Genomic DNA, 16668 nt, shown 5'->3' with positions numbered 1-16668 from the left:
ATTTCCCCAGAAAAATGTTGTAAAGATTTTAGATAACAATTTTTCTTCGGTCTTCCTCAGTATCACCAGCAATGTCGGTAATAAAGAAACAACTTAGTAAAGGAAACCATTTTTATAAGATGGCAATGGACTGCGGGAGACAACTAAGGGGTCTTCAGAAGTTTAGTAACATAGTATGTAAGGCTGAAAAACAATAGACACGTCCATTCAGTTTAGGCTGTTCTTCTATAATGTTGATCCAGAGGAAGGCAGAAAACCCATTGAGGCAGAAGCCGATTTTCCATATCTGCGAAAAATTGCTTCCTGTCTCCAAATATGAATAAATTCCTGGATCAACGACCAATCTACAGTAATCTAGTGCCCATAACTTGTAATATTATTACTTTCAAGAAAGGCATCCTTGCCACTTTCAAACGGTTTCAATGAATTAACCATGGCAACCTCCTCTGGCAGAGAGTTCCATGGTATTACTACTCTTAGGCTGGGTTCACACGACCTATTTTCAGGCGTAAACGAGGCGTATTATGCCTCGATTTACGCCTGAAAATACGGCTCAAATATGTCGGCAAACATCTGCCCGTTCATTTGAATGGGTTTGCCGACATACTGTGCTGACGGCCTGTCATTTACGCGTCGTCGTTTGACAGCTGTCAAACGACGACGCGTAAAATGACTGCCTCGTCAAAGAAGGGCAGGACACTTCTTTGAAACGTAATTTGAGCAGTTCTTCATTGAATTCAATGAAGAACAGCTCAAATGTTCGTCCGTCAAAGACGCCTCGCATAATGCGAGGAGGAGCTTTTACGTCTGAAACGACGCAGCTGTTTTCTCCTGAAAACAGTCTGTAATTTCAGACGTAAAAGCCAGCTAGCGTGTGCACATACCCTTACAGTAAAGAATCCCCTTGTATGTTGGTGTAGAATCTTCTTTCTTCTAGACATAGTGGATGCATGAGGACAAAGTCTTGGAAATATGTCAGGGAGCAATTTGTCATATGCAAAATATTGTGTTATAACCGCCACCAAGTATTAATAGTCAATATCTGGTGCCGAACAAAACATGCAATCAGTATGTGACCAACCTAATATACTGAATTATATCGGATGTCTGGTATTATATGCAGAACCACAGTTGTCAGGAAATCACTTATACGTACTAATACATAGTCATCTATATTTTGCATAGATGTCAGGTTTTCAGCAACAAAAAAAGACAAACCTCAATAATAAAACTAATGCTTTAGTTTAATCATCAAAATATAAAAGTTAATACAATATTCCATTTACCATTCCATTTTCCTGAATACACCACCTACCCCCAATCATTATCCCCCTTCATAACTGGTAGCGATATACAGAAGATTTCATGGACAATAATCCAGACCGCTTTAGTTTCTCCAATTAATATATACAGATCATGTTATATTTTATAATAGACGATACAGGTAACACTGTATGCAATGTAACTTACCAATTCTCCTCATATTATATTAGTTATAATGTAAAGAGAAAGCGGAGTAAAATTCACAAACATACAAATTGACCATGATATATTTCAAATGTTTATACCAAAACATTTTTAGAACCTTATTTCATAAAATACAAATATTGTAGTGCAAGACCAAACAACAAATCAGATGGCAATAGTGTGTAGAACATAGGAGGTAGACATTTTTACTATGGGGCGTCTGGTGAGAGAGAACTACATTTCAAGTTTAAAACCATTATGCGACACGGCGACAAAGTGTCATTCGCGATGAACGGTAAAATTATGGGATTACAACGGCTTGGAAAAGAAAGTTGTATATGACTTTGTAAAATTGTTACTTGCAACTTTCTCCTCCATAGCGTAACATTGAAGATTTTAACGAGAATCGGCGACGTCTCCATGTCGACGTGAATCCCTAGCCTTATTCTTTGCCATTAGTGGTGTAAATATGCCCTAGATTTCCACTCTCCAGAGGCACTGCAACATTAACAAAAAAATGGTCATGGTACCCTTCTCCCCCTACAGCTGATGGGAAGGAGGGGGTAAAATAAGCACTTCTCCTGGGAAAGAGGAATGTGATAAACCGGGCCCACAAGTGAAGTATTTTGATTTCTTTCACTGCCCCCCACCCCTCTGCACACCTCTTCATTGATTTTCTAAGGAACATTGGAATAGCAGCTAGAATCTTATTGGCTATTGTTGGATTATGCACATTACAGTACCAGTGATATGTGAATCTTTGAATTCGAAATGCTTAAATATACGCTCAGTGCACTTTATTCCTTTGTGGCTTAGCTTCTGTGAATGTAGGCGCTTGTTGTCTGTGTCAGGTATCGTGGTGTTTCTTTTTTCTTCTTATTTCTATCTTCTTTGTTGTAAGCCAATGGGCCAAACCACTCAGAAGCATCAGGAATATGGTCATCGACATCACAATGACATAGTGACTGATACTGGAAAAAATATATAGTTTATTAATAACACATCAGAGGAACATCATCGCAAATAATCTTATGAACAACCATGCATTAATCGATTTGCTTTACAATACCAATTGGTGTCACTTCAGTGGTCATCATGCCTTTAAATCTCATCAGGTTCAAATTGCTCCTTGACAAATAATAATGCCACATAGATGATACAGTCTCCCTACAGGCCCCTCGCCAACCCCATACACTTCTCTGATGGACAGCAAGCTGGCTCTGCTGCTGAAATTAATCAATTTCCACTTATCCTGTCTGCCCTGGTAACTACTCCCTGTGGGCAAGTTCCCCTTATTACTGGTCTACTTATAATGGAATCCAGATATAATGGTCCACCTATGATAATATAAACTTTTGAGCACCAAGAACCCTTTAACCCCTTCCCTGTTTAGGCACTTTTGACCTTCCTGACAGAGCCTCATTTTTCAAATCTGACATGTGTCACTTTATGTGGTAATAACTCCGGAATGCTTTCACCTATCGTGACACATTGGAATTTATGTTACTGGCAAAATTTGCTCGATATGTTCAGTATTTAATTGTGAAAAACACCAAAAATTAGCGAAAAATTGCAAAAATTAGCATTTTTCTCAATTTAAATGTATCTGCTTGTAAGACAGGCAGTTATACCACACAAAATTGTTGCTAATTAACATCACCCATATGTCTACTTTAGATTGGCATCGTTTTTTGAACATCCTTTTATTTTTCTATGACCTCACAAGGCTTAGAACTTTAGCAGCAATTTCTCACATTTTCAAGAAAATTTCAAAAGGCTATTTTTACAGGGGCCAGTTCAGTTGTGAAGTGGCTTTGAGGGCTTTATATATTAGAAACAACCAAAAAGTCACCCCATTTTAAAAACTTCACCCCTCAAAGTATTCAAAACAGCATTTAGAAAATGCCTTAACCCTTTACACATTTCACAGGAATTAAAGCAAAGTAGAGGTGAAATTTACAAATTTCATATTTTTCTGCAGAAATAAATGTTTAATACAATTTTTTTTTATAACACAGAAGGTTTTACCAGAGAAATGCAACTCAATATTTGTTGCCCAGTTTCTGCAGTTTTATTAAATATCCCACATGTGGCCGTAGCGTGCTACTGGAAAGAAGCACCGGCCTCAGAAGCAAAGGAGCACCTAGTGGATTTTGGGGCCTTATTTTTGTTAGAATATATTTTAGGCACCATGTCAGGTTTGAAGGGCTCTTGCAGTAACAAAAAAGTAAAAATCACCCAAAAGTGACCTCATCTGGGAAACTAGACACCTCAAGGAAATTATCTAGGGGTGTAGTGAGCATTTTGACCGCACAGGTTTTTTACAGAAATTATTGGAAGTAGGCCGTGAAAATTAAAATCAACATTTCTTCAAAGAAAATGTAGGTTTAGCGATTTTTTTTCTCATTTCCACAAGGACTAAAGGAGAAAAAGCACCACAAAATTTGTAAAGCAATTTCTCCAGAGTAAAACAATACCTCACATGTGGTAATAAACGGTTGTTTGGAGACACGGCGAGGCTGATAAGGGAAAGAGCACCATTTGGCTTTTGGAACTCAAATTTAGCAGGAATGGTTTGCGGAGGCCATGTCGCATTTGCAAAGCCCCTGAGGGGACAAAACAGTGGAAACCCCCCACAAGTGACCCCATTTTGAAAACTACACCCATTGAGGAAATTATCTAGGGGTATAGTGAGCGATTTGACCCCAGTTTTTTTGCAGAAATTATTGGAAGTAGGCCCTGAAAATAATAATCTACATTTTTTCAAAAAAAAATCTAGGTTTAGCAAATTTTTTCTAATTTCCAGAAGGACTGAAGGAGAAAAAGCACCACAAAATTTGTAAAGCAATTTCTCCCGAGTAAAACAATGCCCCACATGTGGTAATAAATGGCTGTTTGGACACACGGCAGGGCTTAGAAGGGAAAGAGCACTATTTGGCTTTTTGAGATCACATTTAGCAGGAATGATTTGCGGAGGCCAGGTCACATTTGCAAAGCCCCTGAGGGGACAAAACAATGAAAACGCCCAAAAAGGGACTCCATTTAGGAAACTACACCTCTTGAGGAATTCATCTAGGGGTGTAGTGAGCATTTTGACCCCACAGATGTTTCATAGAATTTATTAGAATTAGGCAGTGAAAATAAAAACAGTCCTTTTTCTTCAATAAGACGTAGCTTTAGCGCAAATTTTTTCATTTTCTCAACAAATAAAGGAAAAAAAGAACGCAACATTTGTAAAGCAATTTCTCCCGAGTACGGCAATACCCCATATGTGGTCATAAACTGCTGTTTGGGCAAACAGCAGGGCTCAGAAGGGAAGGACCGCAATTTGGAGTGCAGATGTAGCTGGATTGGTTTCTGGGTGCCTGTGGGCCCAAAACAGTGGAAACCCCCCAGATGTGACCCCATTTTGGAAACTACACCCCTCAATGCATTTACCAAGGGGTGTAGTAAGCATTTTAACTCTGCAGGTGTTTTGTAGAAATTAGTGTTCACTCGATGTTGCAGAGTGAAAATGGGATTTTTTTTCCATAGATATGCCAATATGTGGTGCCCGGCTTGTGCCACCATAACAAGACCGCTCTCTAATTATTATGCGGTGTTTCCCGGTTTTAGAAACACCCTACATGTGGCCCTAATCTTTTGTCTGGACATATGACAGGGCTCAGAAGAGAAGAGTACCATGCGGAGTGGAGGCCTAATTTGGCGAATTACAAAGTATTGGTTCACAACTGCAGAGGCTCAGATGTGAAATAATAAAAAGAAACCCCTGATAAGTGACCCCCACTATGGAAACTGCACCCCTCAAGGCATTTATTAAGGGGTGTAGTGAGCATTTTCACCCCACAGGTCTTTTCCATAAATGAATGCGCTGCGGATGGTGCAAATTAAAAATTTATATTTTTCCCTAGATATGCCATTCAGTGGCATATATGTCATGCCAAGCTTATGACGCTGGAGAAACACACCCCAAAAATTGTTAAAAGGGTTCTCCCGGGTATGACGATGCCATATATGTTGAAGGAAACTGCTGTTTGGGGACACTGTAGGGTTCAGAGCCGAGGGAGCACCATTTGGCATTTGGAGAGCGAATTTTGCTTGGTACTATATTTGTTTGAGTATTGCTGGTGTTTTATAATGTGGGGGTACATGTAAGTGGGGCGGAGTATATAAGGGGCATAGTCAGGTGGTATAAAAAAATAAAAAATAATCCATAGATGTGTGTTACGCTGTGAATCCTTTCCGCACAGGCCAGTGTCGCACTGATAAATGGTGTCATTTCTTATCCCCCTTTTGGTCCACACTCCGCACCTTTTGTAGTTTGGGGAATTTTGCTGGGAAAGTGTTGTCCTGGTATAATACAGGCACCGTCGCTTCCAGCGGATATGTTTGGGCTCTCCCCTTCCTGGTTCCCTAATTTTAGGTCCATGATAAATCGCCTCTTGAAACAGAAGAAATGTTCCCCTCGGGCACAACTGCATATTTTTTTATTTCCTGACTTATTGGAGCCATAACTAATTTTATTTTTCATAGACGTAGTGGTATGAGGGCTGGTTTGTTGCGGGACGAGCTGTAGTTATTATTGGTAGCATTTTGGGGTACATGTGACTTTTTGATCACCTTTTATCCTATTTTTTGGGATGCCAGGTAAACAAAAAAACGCAATTCTGGCACAGCTTTTTTCGGTTTTTTTATACAGCGTTCACCATGCGTTATAAATTACATGTTAACTTTATTCTGCGGGTCAGTACGATTCCGGTGATACCTAATTTATAGCACTTTTTTATGTTTTACAACTTTTTGCACAATAAAATTACTTTTGTAAAAAGAATGTATTTTTTCTGTCGCCAAGTTGTGAGAACCCTAACTTTTTAATTTTTTTGTCGACGGAGGTGTATGAGGGCTTGTTTTTTGCGGGACGAGCTATAGTTTTTATAGGTACCATTTTTGGATACGTGCGACTTTTTGATCACTTTTTATTCTAATATTTGTAGGGCAAAGTGACCAAAAAACAGAAACTCTGGTAAAGTTTTTTACGTTTTTTTTTTACGCTGTTCACCGCGTGCAATAAATAATATAATATTTTGATACCTCAGGTCGTTACGGTCGTGGCGATACCAAATACATATGGTTTATTATTATTTTTCAATAATAAAGGACTTGATAAGTGTAAAAGGGTGATTGTGTTTTATTTGATTACTTGAAACTTTTATTGTTTTCAAACTTTTATTTTTTGCACTTTTTTATACTTTTTTGTACACTTTTCTTCAAGTCCCACTAGGGGACTTGAAGGTCCAACGGTCAGATTTTTTTTTTCTAATACATTGCACTACCTATGTAGTGCAATGTATTAGATCTGTCAGTCATTCACTGACAGCAAGCCGACTAGGCTTCGCCTCCCGGCGGGGCCTAAATCGGCTTCCGTAATGGCAGAGCAGGAGAACATTGTGTCTCCTGTTGCCATCACAGCAGTCGCCAGTCCCGATTGCCTGTCGGGGCTGGCGATCTGCTAGTAACCGCTACGATTGCAGCAATCGCTTTCGATTGCTGCATCAAAGGGGTTAATGGCAGGGATCGGAGCTAGCTCCGGTTGCTGCCGTTACAGGTGGATGTCAGCTGTACAGTACAGCTGACTTCCACCGCTGATGACGCCGGATCAGCTCCTGACCCGGCGCCATCTTGTCGGCAGCTACGGAAGCCGATCAGGCTCCGCCGCCGGGCGGATCTTGACCGGCTTCGGTGCTAGGCAGACCGGGAGGCCAGTATTAGGCCTCCGGTTGCCATTGCAGCCACCGGAACCCCGGCAATTTCATTGCTAGGGCTCCGATGAGCTGCAAACACCTTAAGTGCAGCGATCGCGTTTGAGCGCTGCACTTAAGGGGTTAATGGCGGGGATCGAAGCTAATTTCGGTCCCCGCCGTTACAGTCGGATGTCAGCTGTAAGATACAGCTGAGATCCGACGATGATGGCACCGACTCAGCTTCTGAGCCGGTGCCAAACATTTGACGTAAACGTACGGCATTTTGCGGGAAGTCAATGCTTTCCATGACGTACATTTACGTCAAATGTCGGGAAGGGGTTAATGGATGCTCTGAAGGATCACGGAATCCCCTACAGGTAGGGTTTACCATCTTGTTCTGGGTTAAAGGGCATAGCCACTGCTGGGTCATTGTTTATATTTTCCCCTACTTTTATTGTGGTAAATCTAGTTTTATATCCTAGCATCAGCCCCTGCATGGGGATTTTGGTATTTCCTTGGTTCAAGGACTTTATATCCGCTCAAATGGATCTCCAACTTCTACCCATTGTATCAAACACTATACTTCATCCTCCGTGGATAGATCTTGGAATATCTAATGTGGACTGATTTGGGCATGTTTTGAACATCCTGTATTGTTGCAAGTAAACAAATTATTCCTTTTTAATGAGCACAATGTGTTATCTTTTTTTAGGATCGTATTACACAGGGCATTTTCTTTATTGTAATTGTTTTTGCAGTGTTAATGTGCATTTTATTGCAGTTTTCAATTGCTTTGAAAAATGCATACATTTTACTCTGATTCTGCGATGCAGTGTTCGGCCGCACGTCTACTTATAGGTGAAGCACACAGCTGAAAACAGCATTGTAAAATCACTGAAAATCACGGTAAAACACATGCATTTTATAAAAATAATTTTACAATGCAAAGCTGCAACAAAACTGCATAAACTATGTAAAAAAAACGCCCTGTGGAAATCCAGCCTAAGCCCTTATGCACACGTCAGGGTTTCCCGGCTGTGTGACGGCCGTTCAAAAAAACGTCCGTCCCACGGCTGCAGTAGGAACAATAGACCCCTAATGGGGCTATTCACACGACCGATTTTTTAACGGCCCAGGAAACCCCGGCCGTCAAAAAGCGGGACATGCCCTATTTTCGGCCGTTCTCCTGGCCGCCCGGCTCCCATAGAAGTCTATGGGGCCGGGTAATACACGGCCATCACTTGAATGTGCTCCAAGTGAAGTCCGTGTCTTCTGTTGCTCCCGCTCTCTCCTTCTCCTCCACACGGTGCGAAGTGCATGTGAGGAGGATATTTTTTTTGCTCCCTTTAGGAGCGGAATCCCCAATACCCGGCCACAGCTTCGGCAATGCTGTGGCTGGGGATTCCGCTCCAGCAGAAGTCCCTGACTTCACTGTGTCCATATATGGACACAGTGAAGTCAACGACTTCTGAAGCGGAATCCCCGGTGATATGGCCGGGGATTCCGCTCCAGGAGAAGTCCCTGGCTTCACTGTCCATATATGGACACAGTGACGTCAGGCACTTCTGAAGCGGAATCCCCGACCCTGTGGCCATATATGGACATTGAAGTCAGGGACTTCTCCTGGAACGGTCACGCTATCTACAGACAGGTAGGGGGGGATGCTGTGTAGAACTACCTGCAGGGGGCTGTGTGGCATTACCTACGGGGGGCTGTGTGGCATTACCTACAGGGGTTGTGTGGCACTACCTACAGAGGGCAGTGTGTGGCACTACCTACAGAGGGAAGTGTGTGGCACTACCTACAGAGGGAAGTGTGTGGCACTACCTACAGAGGGAAGTGTGTGGCACTACCTACAGAGGGAAGAGTGTGGCACTACCTACAGAGGGAAGTGTGTGGCACTACCTACAGAGGGAAGTGTGTGGCACTACCTACAGAGGGAAGTGTGTGGCACTACCTACAGAGGGAAGTGTGTGGCACTACCTACAGAGGGAAGTGTGTGGCACTACCTACAGAGGGAAGTGTGTGGCACTACCTACAGAGGGAAGTGTGTGGCACTACCCACAGAGGGAAGTGTGTGGCACTACCCACAGAGGGAAGTGTGTGGCAAAAATGTAAATTAAATTCATCCGATTTTAAAACGGACAGGGAAAAAAACCGGATGTAAAACGGGTCAAAATCGGCCGTTAAAAACGGCAACACGGCCCGGAACGGAATCGGAACTGGATGCAAACCGGCCAGGAAAAAACGGCCCAAAGCGGCCGATTATATCGGCCGACACTCAGACCCTGTCGTGTGAATAAGGCCTAAAGGTTACATAGGCATTCTGATAATTCTAATATACCACCACAGTAGTGCAGTAGTAGAGGGCTACTTAAACTTTTTCCCTGTTATGTACTTGCTGTATCACTTTGTTCCTCAGCAGAGTTAAGACCCTTTTACACTGGCAAAATATCGGGCAAACGAGCATTCACAGAACGCTCGTTCCTGATAATTGCCCTGTGTAGACGTTAACGAGCTGTCTCGTTTATCGGCGCTCATTGTACCGGTCAAAATGGGCCGGTTTAAAAGGACCCTTACTCCTGCCTTTCTTTCCCTATTTTTTATTACTATATGCAGAACACTGGTCCCCTTTTTCCCTCACTATGTTCCATATTCCCTGTTTAATTATATTTCTTGACCTGCCAAATTAAAGAGTACGCTATATTTCTTCCGGGTTACGTTTATATGTTAAATTCTAGGTGACTTGCTTACATTTTAGTTTAGTATTATATTTACAGATAGAATATGGTCATGGTTTGCAGAGTACCTTGTACAGCAAGAGTACAGTCATGGACCTACTTTAAATAATATTACATTCCCCTTTATTTTAATCAGTAAAAAAAAAAAAAATTTAATAAGGTAAACTATAATTTATAAAGACTTGAATGGGCAGACTATTTACTGCAGAAAATGATAGAGCAGAGAATCCGAGGAGCTCATTGACTGTAAACAAATTATTTTAATCAAAAACAGACGTCCATAAATAGTTTATAAAACCATCCCTAATGGGGTATGTGAACATCTGAAATAGAAGTAAATATTGTAACATCTCCATACATGCATTACTTCATACTGTTAAAGCCACGTTCACGTGACATATGTTGAGGAAAGTCTGCAACAAAGTACAGTACAATCCATGTGAATAAGGTACACACAGATTTGAGGTCATGCTGCGCATTTCTTCCAGACATACCAATGCAAATTGTAAAATGTGAAGCAATAATCTGTGGCCAAATCCACATTTAACAAAGTATAACAACGCTAGATGTGCACATGGCCCTGCTGTTGAGTATTAAGACGTATTTTACATATACTTCTGTATACGCAGGAAATCCAAGAAATCCCAGAACCCGCCAAGAAATGGTAGGAATCTACCACTAAATATCTTATACTTCAATATTTACTGCAACCTTAGTGACCAGCCTATTTTATGTCTTAACCCCTTAGTGATCACCAATACGCCTTTTCACGGAGGTCACTAAGGGGCCTTAGGTTAGGCCGTCGCCTTTTCACGGCGGCCCAGTCTAAGCCCTGCACGGGTGTCCCATGCAGGCTGGAGCCGGGACTCGGCTGTCATATACAACTAATCTCGCAATAAACAAGTCCTCATACAGCTATGTCAATGGAACAATAAAAAAAAGTTATAGCTCTTTGAATGCGACTATGGAAAAGTGAAAAAAATAGATTGGTCATTAGGGCCTAAAATAGGCTGGTCCCTAAGGGGTTAATGACCAAGCTATTTTCATTTTTCCCATTGTCTCATTCAAAGAGCTATAACTTTTTTATTTTTGAGTTGACATAGCTGTATGAGGACTTGTTTTTGCGAGACAAGTTATATTTTTTAAAAGCACCGTTTTGGGGTACATATAATTTATTGATTAACTTTTATTAACTTTTTTTGGGGGTAATAGAAAAAACCTGCGATTTTGCCACTCTTTTTTGCGTCCTAAATTCACGATGTTTACCGGGCGGTATAAATAACACAATAACTTTATTCAGCGGGTTGTTACGATTGCAACAATATCACATTTATATAGATTTTTTATGATTTACTACTTTTTTTCCCAAATTATTTGTTTTTATGTCACCACATTTGAAGAGCCATAACTTTTCTTTATTTTTCTGTCGATGCGGTTGTATGTGGGCTTTTTTTGCGGGATGACTTGTAGTTTTTATTGGTACTATTTTGGAGTACGTGTGACTTTTTGATCACTTTTTATAAAAAAATTTAAGGCAGGATTCACAGAATACATCAATTCTTGCATTTTTTTTTTACGCTGTTCGTTGAGCGGGTTGAATAATGTAATAACTTTATAGTTGGGATCATTATTGACGCAGCAATACCAAATATGTGTAACTTTTTTTGGGGGGGTTTTAATAATAAAGAATTTTGTAAGGCGAAGAAGTGGGTTTTTCATTTTTTTTCACTTTGGATTTTTGTTCATTTATTATTGACTTTGTTCAACTTTTTATTCACATTTTTACAAGTCCTACTAAGGGACTTCACTATGCCATCATCCGATCACTTTTAGGGTAGGAACACACACAGCGTAAACACTGCGGATTTTTTGCAACGGATTAATTGCAGAAAATTCGCAGTGTTTTACAGTAGCAGCAGTGTGTGTGAGATTTCAACAAATCTCGTCCCCACACTGCGGAAAAATGCAGATGCAGCCGAAAAAAAACACATAAAAATTGACCTGTGGTGCTGTTTCTTCAACCGCAGCATGTCAATTAATGCTGCGGAATCGCAGCTTTTCTGTTGAGGGTTTTGCCATTGAATTCAATGGGGTGCTTAAACCTGCAACAAAGTAGTGTGTTGCAATATTTGCGACAGAATCACAGTAATTCCGCTGCAAAAATCGCAAGTAAGAAAAAAAATAAATAAAGTTATACTTACCCAGAGTTCCCTGCTTCTTCTCCAGTCCAGCCTCCCTGGATGACATGGCAAGCCATGTGACTACTGCTGCAGCCAATCACAGGCTGCGGCGGTCACATGGCCTGCAAAGTCATCCAGGGAGGCTGGAGCGTATCTGATCGCAGGGTGCCGGTGGGGTGAGAGAGGAAGCCCCCTCCCTCTAAAACCACTCAGATGCAGCGCTCGCTATTGAGCGCAGCATCTGGGGATTAAACGTGCGAGATCGGTACTTATTTCGATCTTGCCCGTTCCAGCAGGTCTGCTCCCAGCCCATAGCTATCGGAGGTTGCTGAGAGCAGGGAGATTTAACTTCTCATGTCGGCATTTATTTATTCTGATGCAGCACCGCAAAAAGGCAATTGCATCGGAATAAAGCCCGTTAGTGTCCGCCGTAAAAACACTAATGGGTGGTCACTAAAGGGTTAATGGGGGTTTTCCGGCTTTATGTAAATAAAGCTAAATTCAAGCTTAGCTCACAATGACCTGTGAGCTATATACATCAGCAGCGCAAATCTCTCTTCTGATAATTTACTACTGACTAGACACAATTATAGCAAACTCACAGATGTGGTGAGAAGTGTTAGGTCTGTATAGGTTTTTAGCCTCTGAATGTAAAAAATAATATTCCGTTTTACTTACAGCAAGCAGATACCTTGAAAATGGTAAGGCCCTAATGTACTGAGCATATTATAAAGTAAGGCTCTGTTCACATCTACATTGGAGTTAAGAACCTTCATCACAGATTCCATCATATTTGGTGGACGCAATAGCGTCGGATGCAGCACTATTTTGTCCAGCAAAATGAAAGAAACCCGATGAAACCCATTAAAGTCAATGGGTTCCATCGGGCACCATTGGTTTCGGTCATGCGACAGATCTGGCGCTTTTGATGGAACATAAAAATGGGAAAACGAGCACACATGTGAACAGAGCCTAACATAACTTTTCATTACACAATAATTAAGCCTTATTCACATTTAACGGTTTTAAATGATACACAAAATTATGTTTTTTGGAAGGCCATAATGCACAAAGTTACGTTTATGACACTACAGGTTGTAGCTTATTTTTGTATCATTATCAAGAAACATTGACAATTTGTTTCTGTTCAGAAAGGTCACTTTTTTATATCCACCACTGACATAAATATTTTTAATTGTGCTACAAAACTCTTTTCAAATGGGAGAGGAACTTGTTATCAAGCAATCTCCGGGCATACAGCCACATGAAAGGTCACCGATATAACTTTGACTTTATGGATATATACAATTATAGGCTAGCCAGCCTTTCAAAGGGAGTTAATAACCTTCTCAGAACGTTGGACATCCAAAACCAAAACTGTTGAGGGAAATGGAAGGTCAATCAGTGTGGCGCAGTAAATGTGAAATAAAGGTTTTTATGGAGTCGGACAACTGATACACACACCAAGGGAGGTTAAAGGCTAATCAAACAAAAATTACCATGACTGCACACATTTCATTGCCTTACAGTGAAGGACACCAAATAGTGTAAGGCCAATTATTCTAGATATGTGCTTTTGTCCACTAAGGGTTAGTTTAGTATTTTCTTGAAAGTTAAAATGTTTCATTGTCCCAATTAGCTCAATTTCAGACAGGTGGTTTGAAGAACAAATGTTTTAACTGATTATACTATTTTCACCGTGATCCTACATCTTTGTGGTGTTAAATGGACGCTAAGTTTTCAAACAACTTATGCTATCTAATAGTGTACCTATATATAATAAATTTATTAAAATGTAACTATTTTATCCATTCTAATTCTGCGTGAAGTTACTGCTACCTTTAGTAAGCAAAATCCCCCCTAGTTACAGAGCAGAGGAGATGGACTACAGGAAGTAGGGGGGAGTCTGCTCTGTGTCTATAGAGAGTGGAGGGGGAGAATGAGGAGGGAGCAGGGAGAGGAGACAAAGGCTGCTGGTTAGTGTTATATGTCACCCCAGTTCTGGATTCTCAGCTACACTGTTAATTACTGCTGTATAACCACCTACATGCTGCAGCAGATTATATCTATCTATAACAGGAACGTAGAACGTGTGAAAGTTCAGGAAAGTTATGTGTTTTTGTGGCTCCTTGTACAAAACACCCTATTAAAAGAGGTGGAAGTTGATTATATAATGGTCACTATTTACCTAGGTGCCCATAAACAGGCACATTTGTTGTCCTGGCATAGCTCTCTCTCTAGTTGGGTCCTGCACCAGTTGGGGCGGGTAATTATCTTTAGTTATTGACAGAAATCCATTTCCTTTAGAAGATTCACAGGTTTCAGTTTCCCAATTTATATCTGGGTAGTTGAAGTCAGCCATTAGAATACCTCATTGTGATTTGATGCCTCATCTATTTGCCTTACTAAAAGATTTTCTGTGAATTCCGTTAAATTTGGTGACTTACAGCAAACCCCTAACAGTATTTTATTATCGTTAGTCCCTCCATGCATTTCTACCCATAGACTTCACATGATCATTTCCCTCATAGATATCATCCCGTAGGGTGGGCTTTAGACTGGACTCTACATAAGAGCAAACTCCTCCCCCTTTCCACTTTTTACGATCCTTTCTGTACAGATTGTAACCTGGTAAGGTTAACTGCCCAGTCATCATGCTATCATCCAGCCATGTTGCAGTTATGCCTACACTATGTCATACTTTTCCTCAGGCATCATTTTAATACATTTTGTTACGTTTCTAGCGTTGGTTAGCATAAAACGTATAGGTTTTTTTTCCACTATTTCAACCCACCCCCCCCCCCCCCGTTTCATTAATAATTTCCGGTTCTCCATTTACCTTACCTTGCCCTCTACACGTGTACTTGTCCTCTCCCTGAGTTTAAACACTACCCCAACATCCTAGCCATCTTTTCCCCAAGCACAGCTGCATGCTCTCTATTCAAGTGCACCCCTTCCCTACTGAAGAGCCTGTAGCCAACATAGAAATATATTATTGAAATATATTATTGAAACATACAAGTAAATTTTTTTTTTGTGAAATTTCTTATTCATTATTCATCATTATTGTTTACTTTTTTTTCATTTCCGTTCCATTTTTTTCGTGCTCAGTAAATCTAGTAGATTTGATAGGTTTAGCACTTAATAGACAGAGGGATTATACTTATAGCAGACTATAGTGCCCATATTCTGCACTGGAGAAATTGCTTGCTCTAAATGCATTTACATAATATACACTATCTGTCGAAACGTACGTGAACACCTGATCATCACACCTGTATGAGCTTGTTCCATAACCATGTGCGTTAATGTGGAGTTGGGCCCCCTTTTGTAGATATCAGAGGCGAAGCTAGGTTCTCCAGCACCCGGGTAAAGGTTCAGTTTGGCCGCCCCCCCGAACCTCTTTCCCGACATGTCCTTCTCCATGTTTGTTTTCTCTACCAATCAATGAGGCGTCATTCTTTTTCCACAGTTTTTTTTGTGTAACTCGTTACTCGAGCATAAAACTATTTGTACATTTTACAAGCAATATATTTCTATATACATCACCAGAACCAAGTTGAGTACATATATATAGATCCAGAACAAAGCTCAGTACATAAATACAGCACCAAAACCTAGCTCAATACATACATACAGCACCATAACTAAGCTCAATACATACATACATACATCAGAAACAAGCTCAATGCATACATACAGCACCAGAGCAAAGCTCAATGAATTACAGTATCATTTTTAAAGTTAACTTATTTCAGTAATTCAATTCAAAAAAGGAAACTCATATTATATAGATTCATTACAAACAGAGTGATCTATTTCCAGCATTTTCTTCTTTTAATGTTGATGATCACGGCTAACAGTTAATAAAACCCCTAAATTTTGTGTCTCAGATAACCAGATTATATAAGCTCAATTTAAAAAATGATTTTTAATAAAAAAAATGTAGGCCTACTGAAAAGCATGCACAGTATATGCACTCAATACTTGGTCGTGGCTCTTTTTGCATGAATTACTGCATCAATGAGGTGTGGCATGGAGTCGATCAGCCTGTGGCACTGCTGAGGTGTTATGGAAGCCCAGGTTGCTTTGATAGTGGCCTTCAGCTTGTCTACATTGTTGGGTCTGGTGTCTCTCATTTTCCTCTTGACAATACCCCATAGATTCTCTTTGGGGCTTAGCTCTGGCGAGTTTGCTGGCCAATCAAGCACAGTAATACTGTGGTTATTAAACCAGGTATTGGTACTTTTGGCAGTGTGGGCTTGTGCCAAGTCCTCGTGGAAAATGAAATCAGCATCTCCATAAAGCTCGTCAGCAGAGGAAAGCATGAAGTGCTCGAAAATTTCTGGTAGATGGCTGGTTGACTCTGGACTTGATATAACACAGTGGACCAACACCAGCAGATGACATGGCTCCCCAAACCATCACTGACTGTGGAAACTTCACACTGGACCGCAAGCTACTTGGATTGAGTGCCTCTCCACTCTTCCTCCAGACTCTGGGACCTTGATTTCCCAATGAAATGCAAAATTGACTTTC

General features: G+C 40.7%; 1 protein-coding gene across 6 annotated transcripts in view; it reads right to left on the bottom strand.

The window, feature by feature from the left end:
• Nucleotides 1-1226: 1226 nt before the first annotated feature.
• Nucleotides 1227-16668, bottom strand: part of PIGN (phosphatidylinositol glycan anchor biosynthesis class N) — a 372057-nt gene continuing 356615 nt past the window's right edge. For 5 of the 6 annotated variants that reach the window (XM_075826730.1, XM_075826731.1, XM_075826729.1 and 2 more), the window contains one exon: nucleotides 1227-2438. In XM_075826730.1, the coding sequence (XP_075682845.1) occupies nucleotides 2315-2438 (124 nt within the window). In that variant the 3' untranslated portion in view covers nucleotides 1227-2314. The remainder of the gene's footprint in view (nucleotides 2439-16668) is intronic. The other variant, XR_012847699.1, reaches the window with a different exon arrangement.

The sequence above is a fragment of the Rhinoderma darwinii genome, chromosome 5 (assembly GCF_050947455.1).
Source record: "Rhinoderma darwinii isolate aRhiDar2 chromosome 5, aRhiDar2.hap1, whole genome shotgun sequence".
Lineage (NCBI taxonomy): Eukaryota > Metazoa > Chordata > Amphibia > Anura > Rhinodermatidae > Rhinoderma > Rhinoderma darwinii.
The sequence above is the reverse complement of the archived record's forward strand: the minus strand, read 5'-3'. Positions and strand labels throughout refer to the sequence as shown.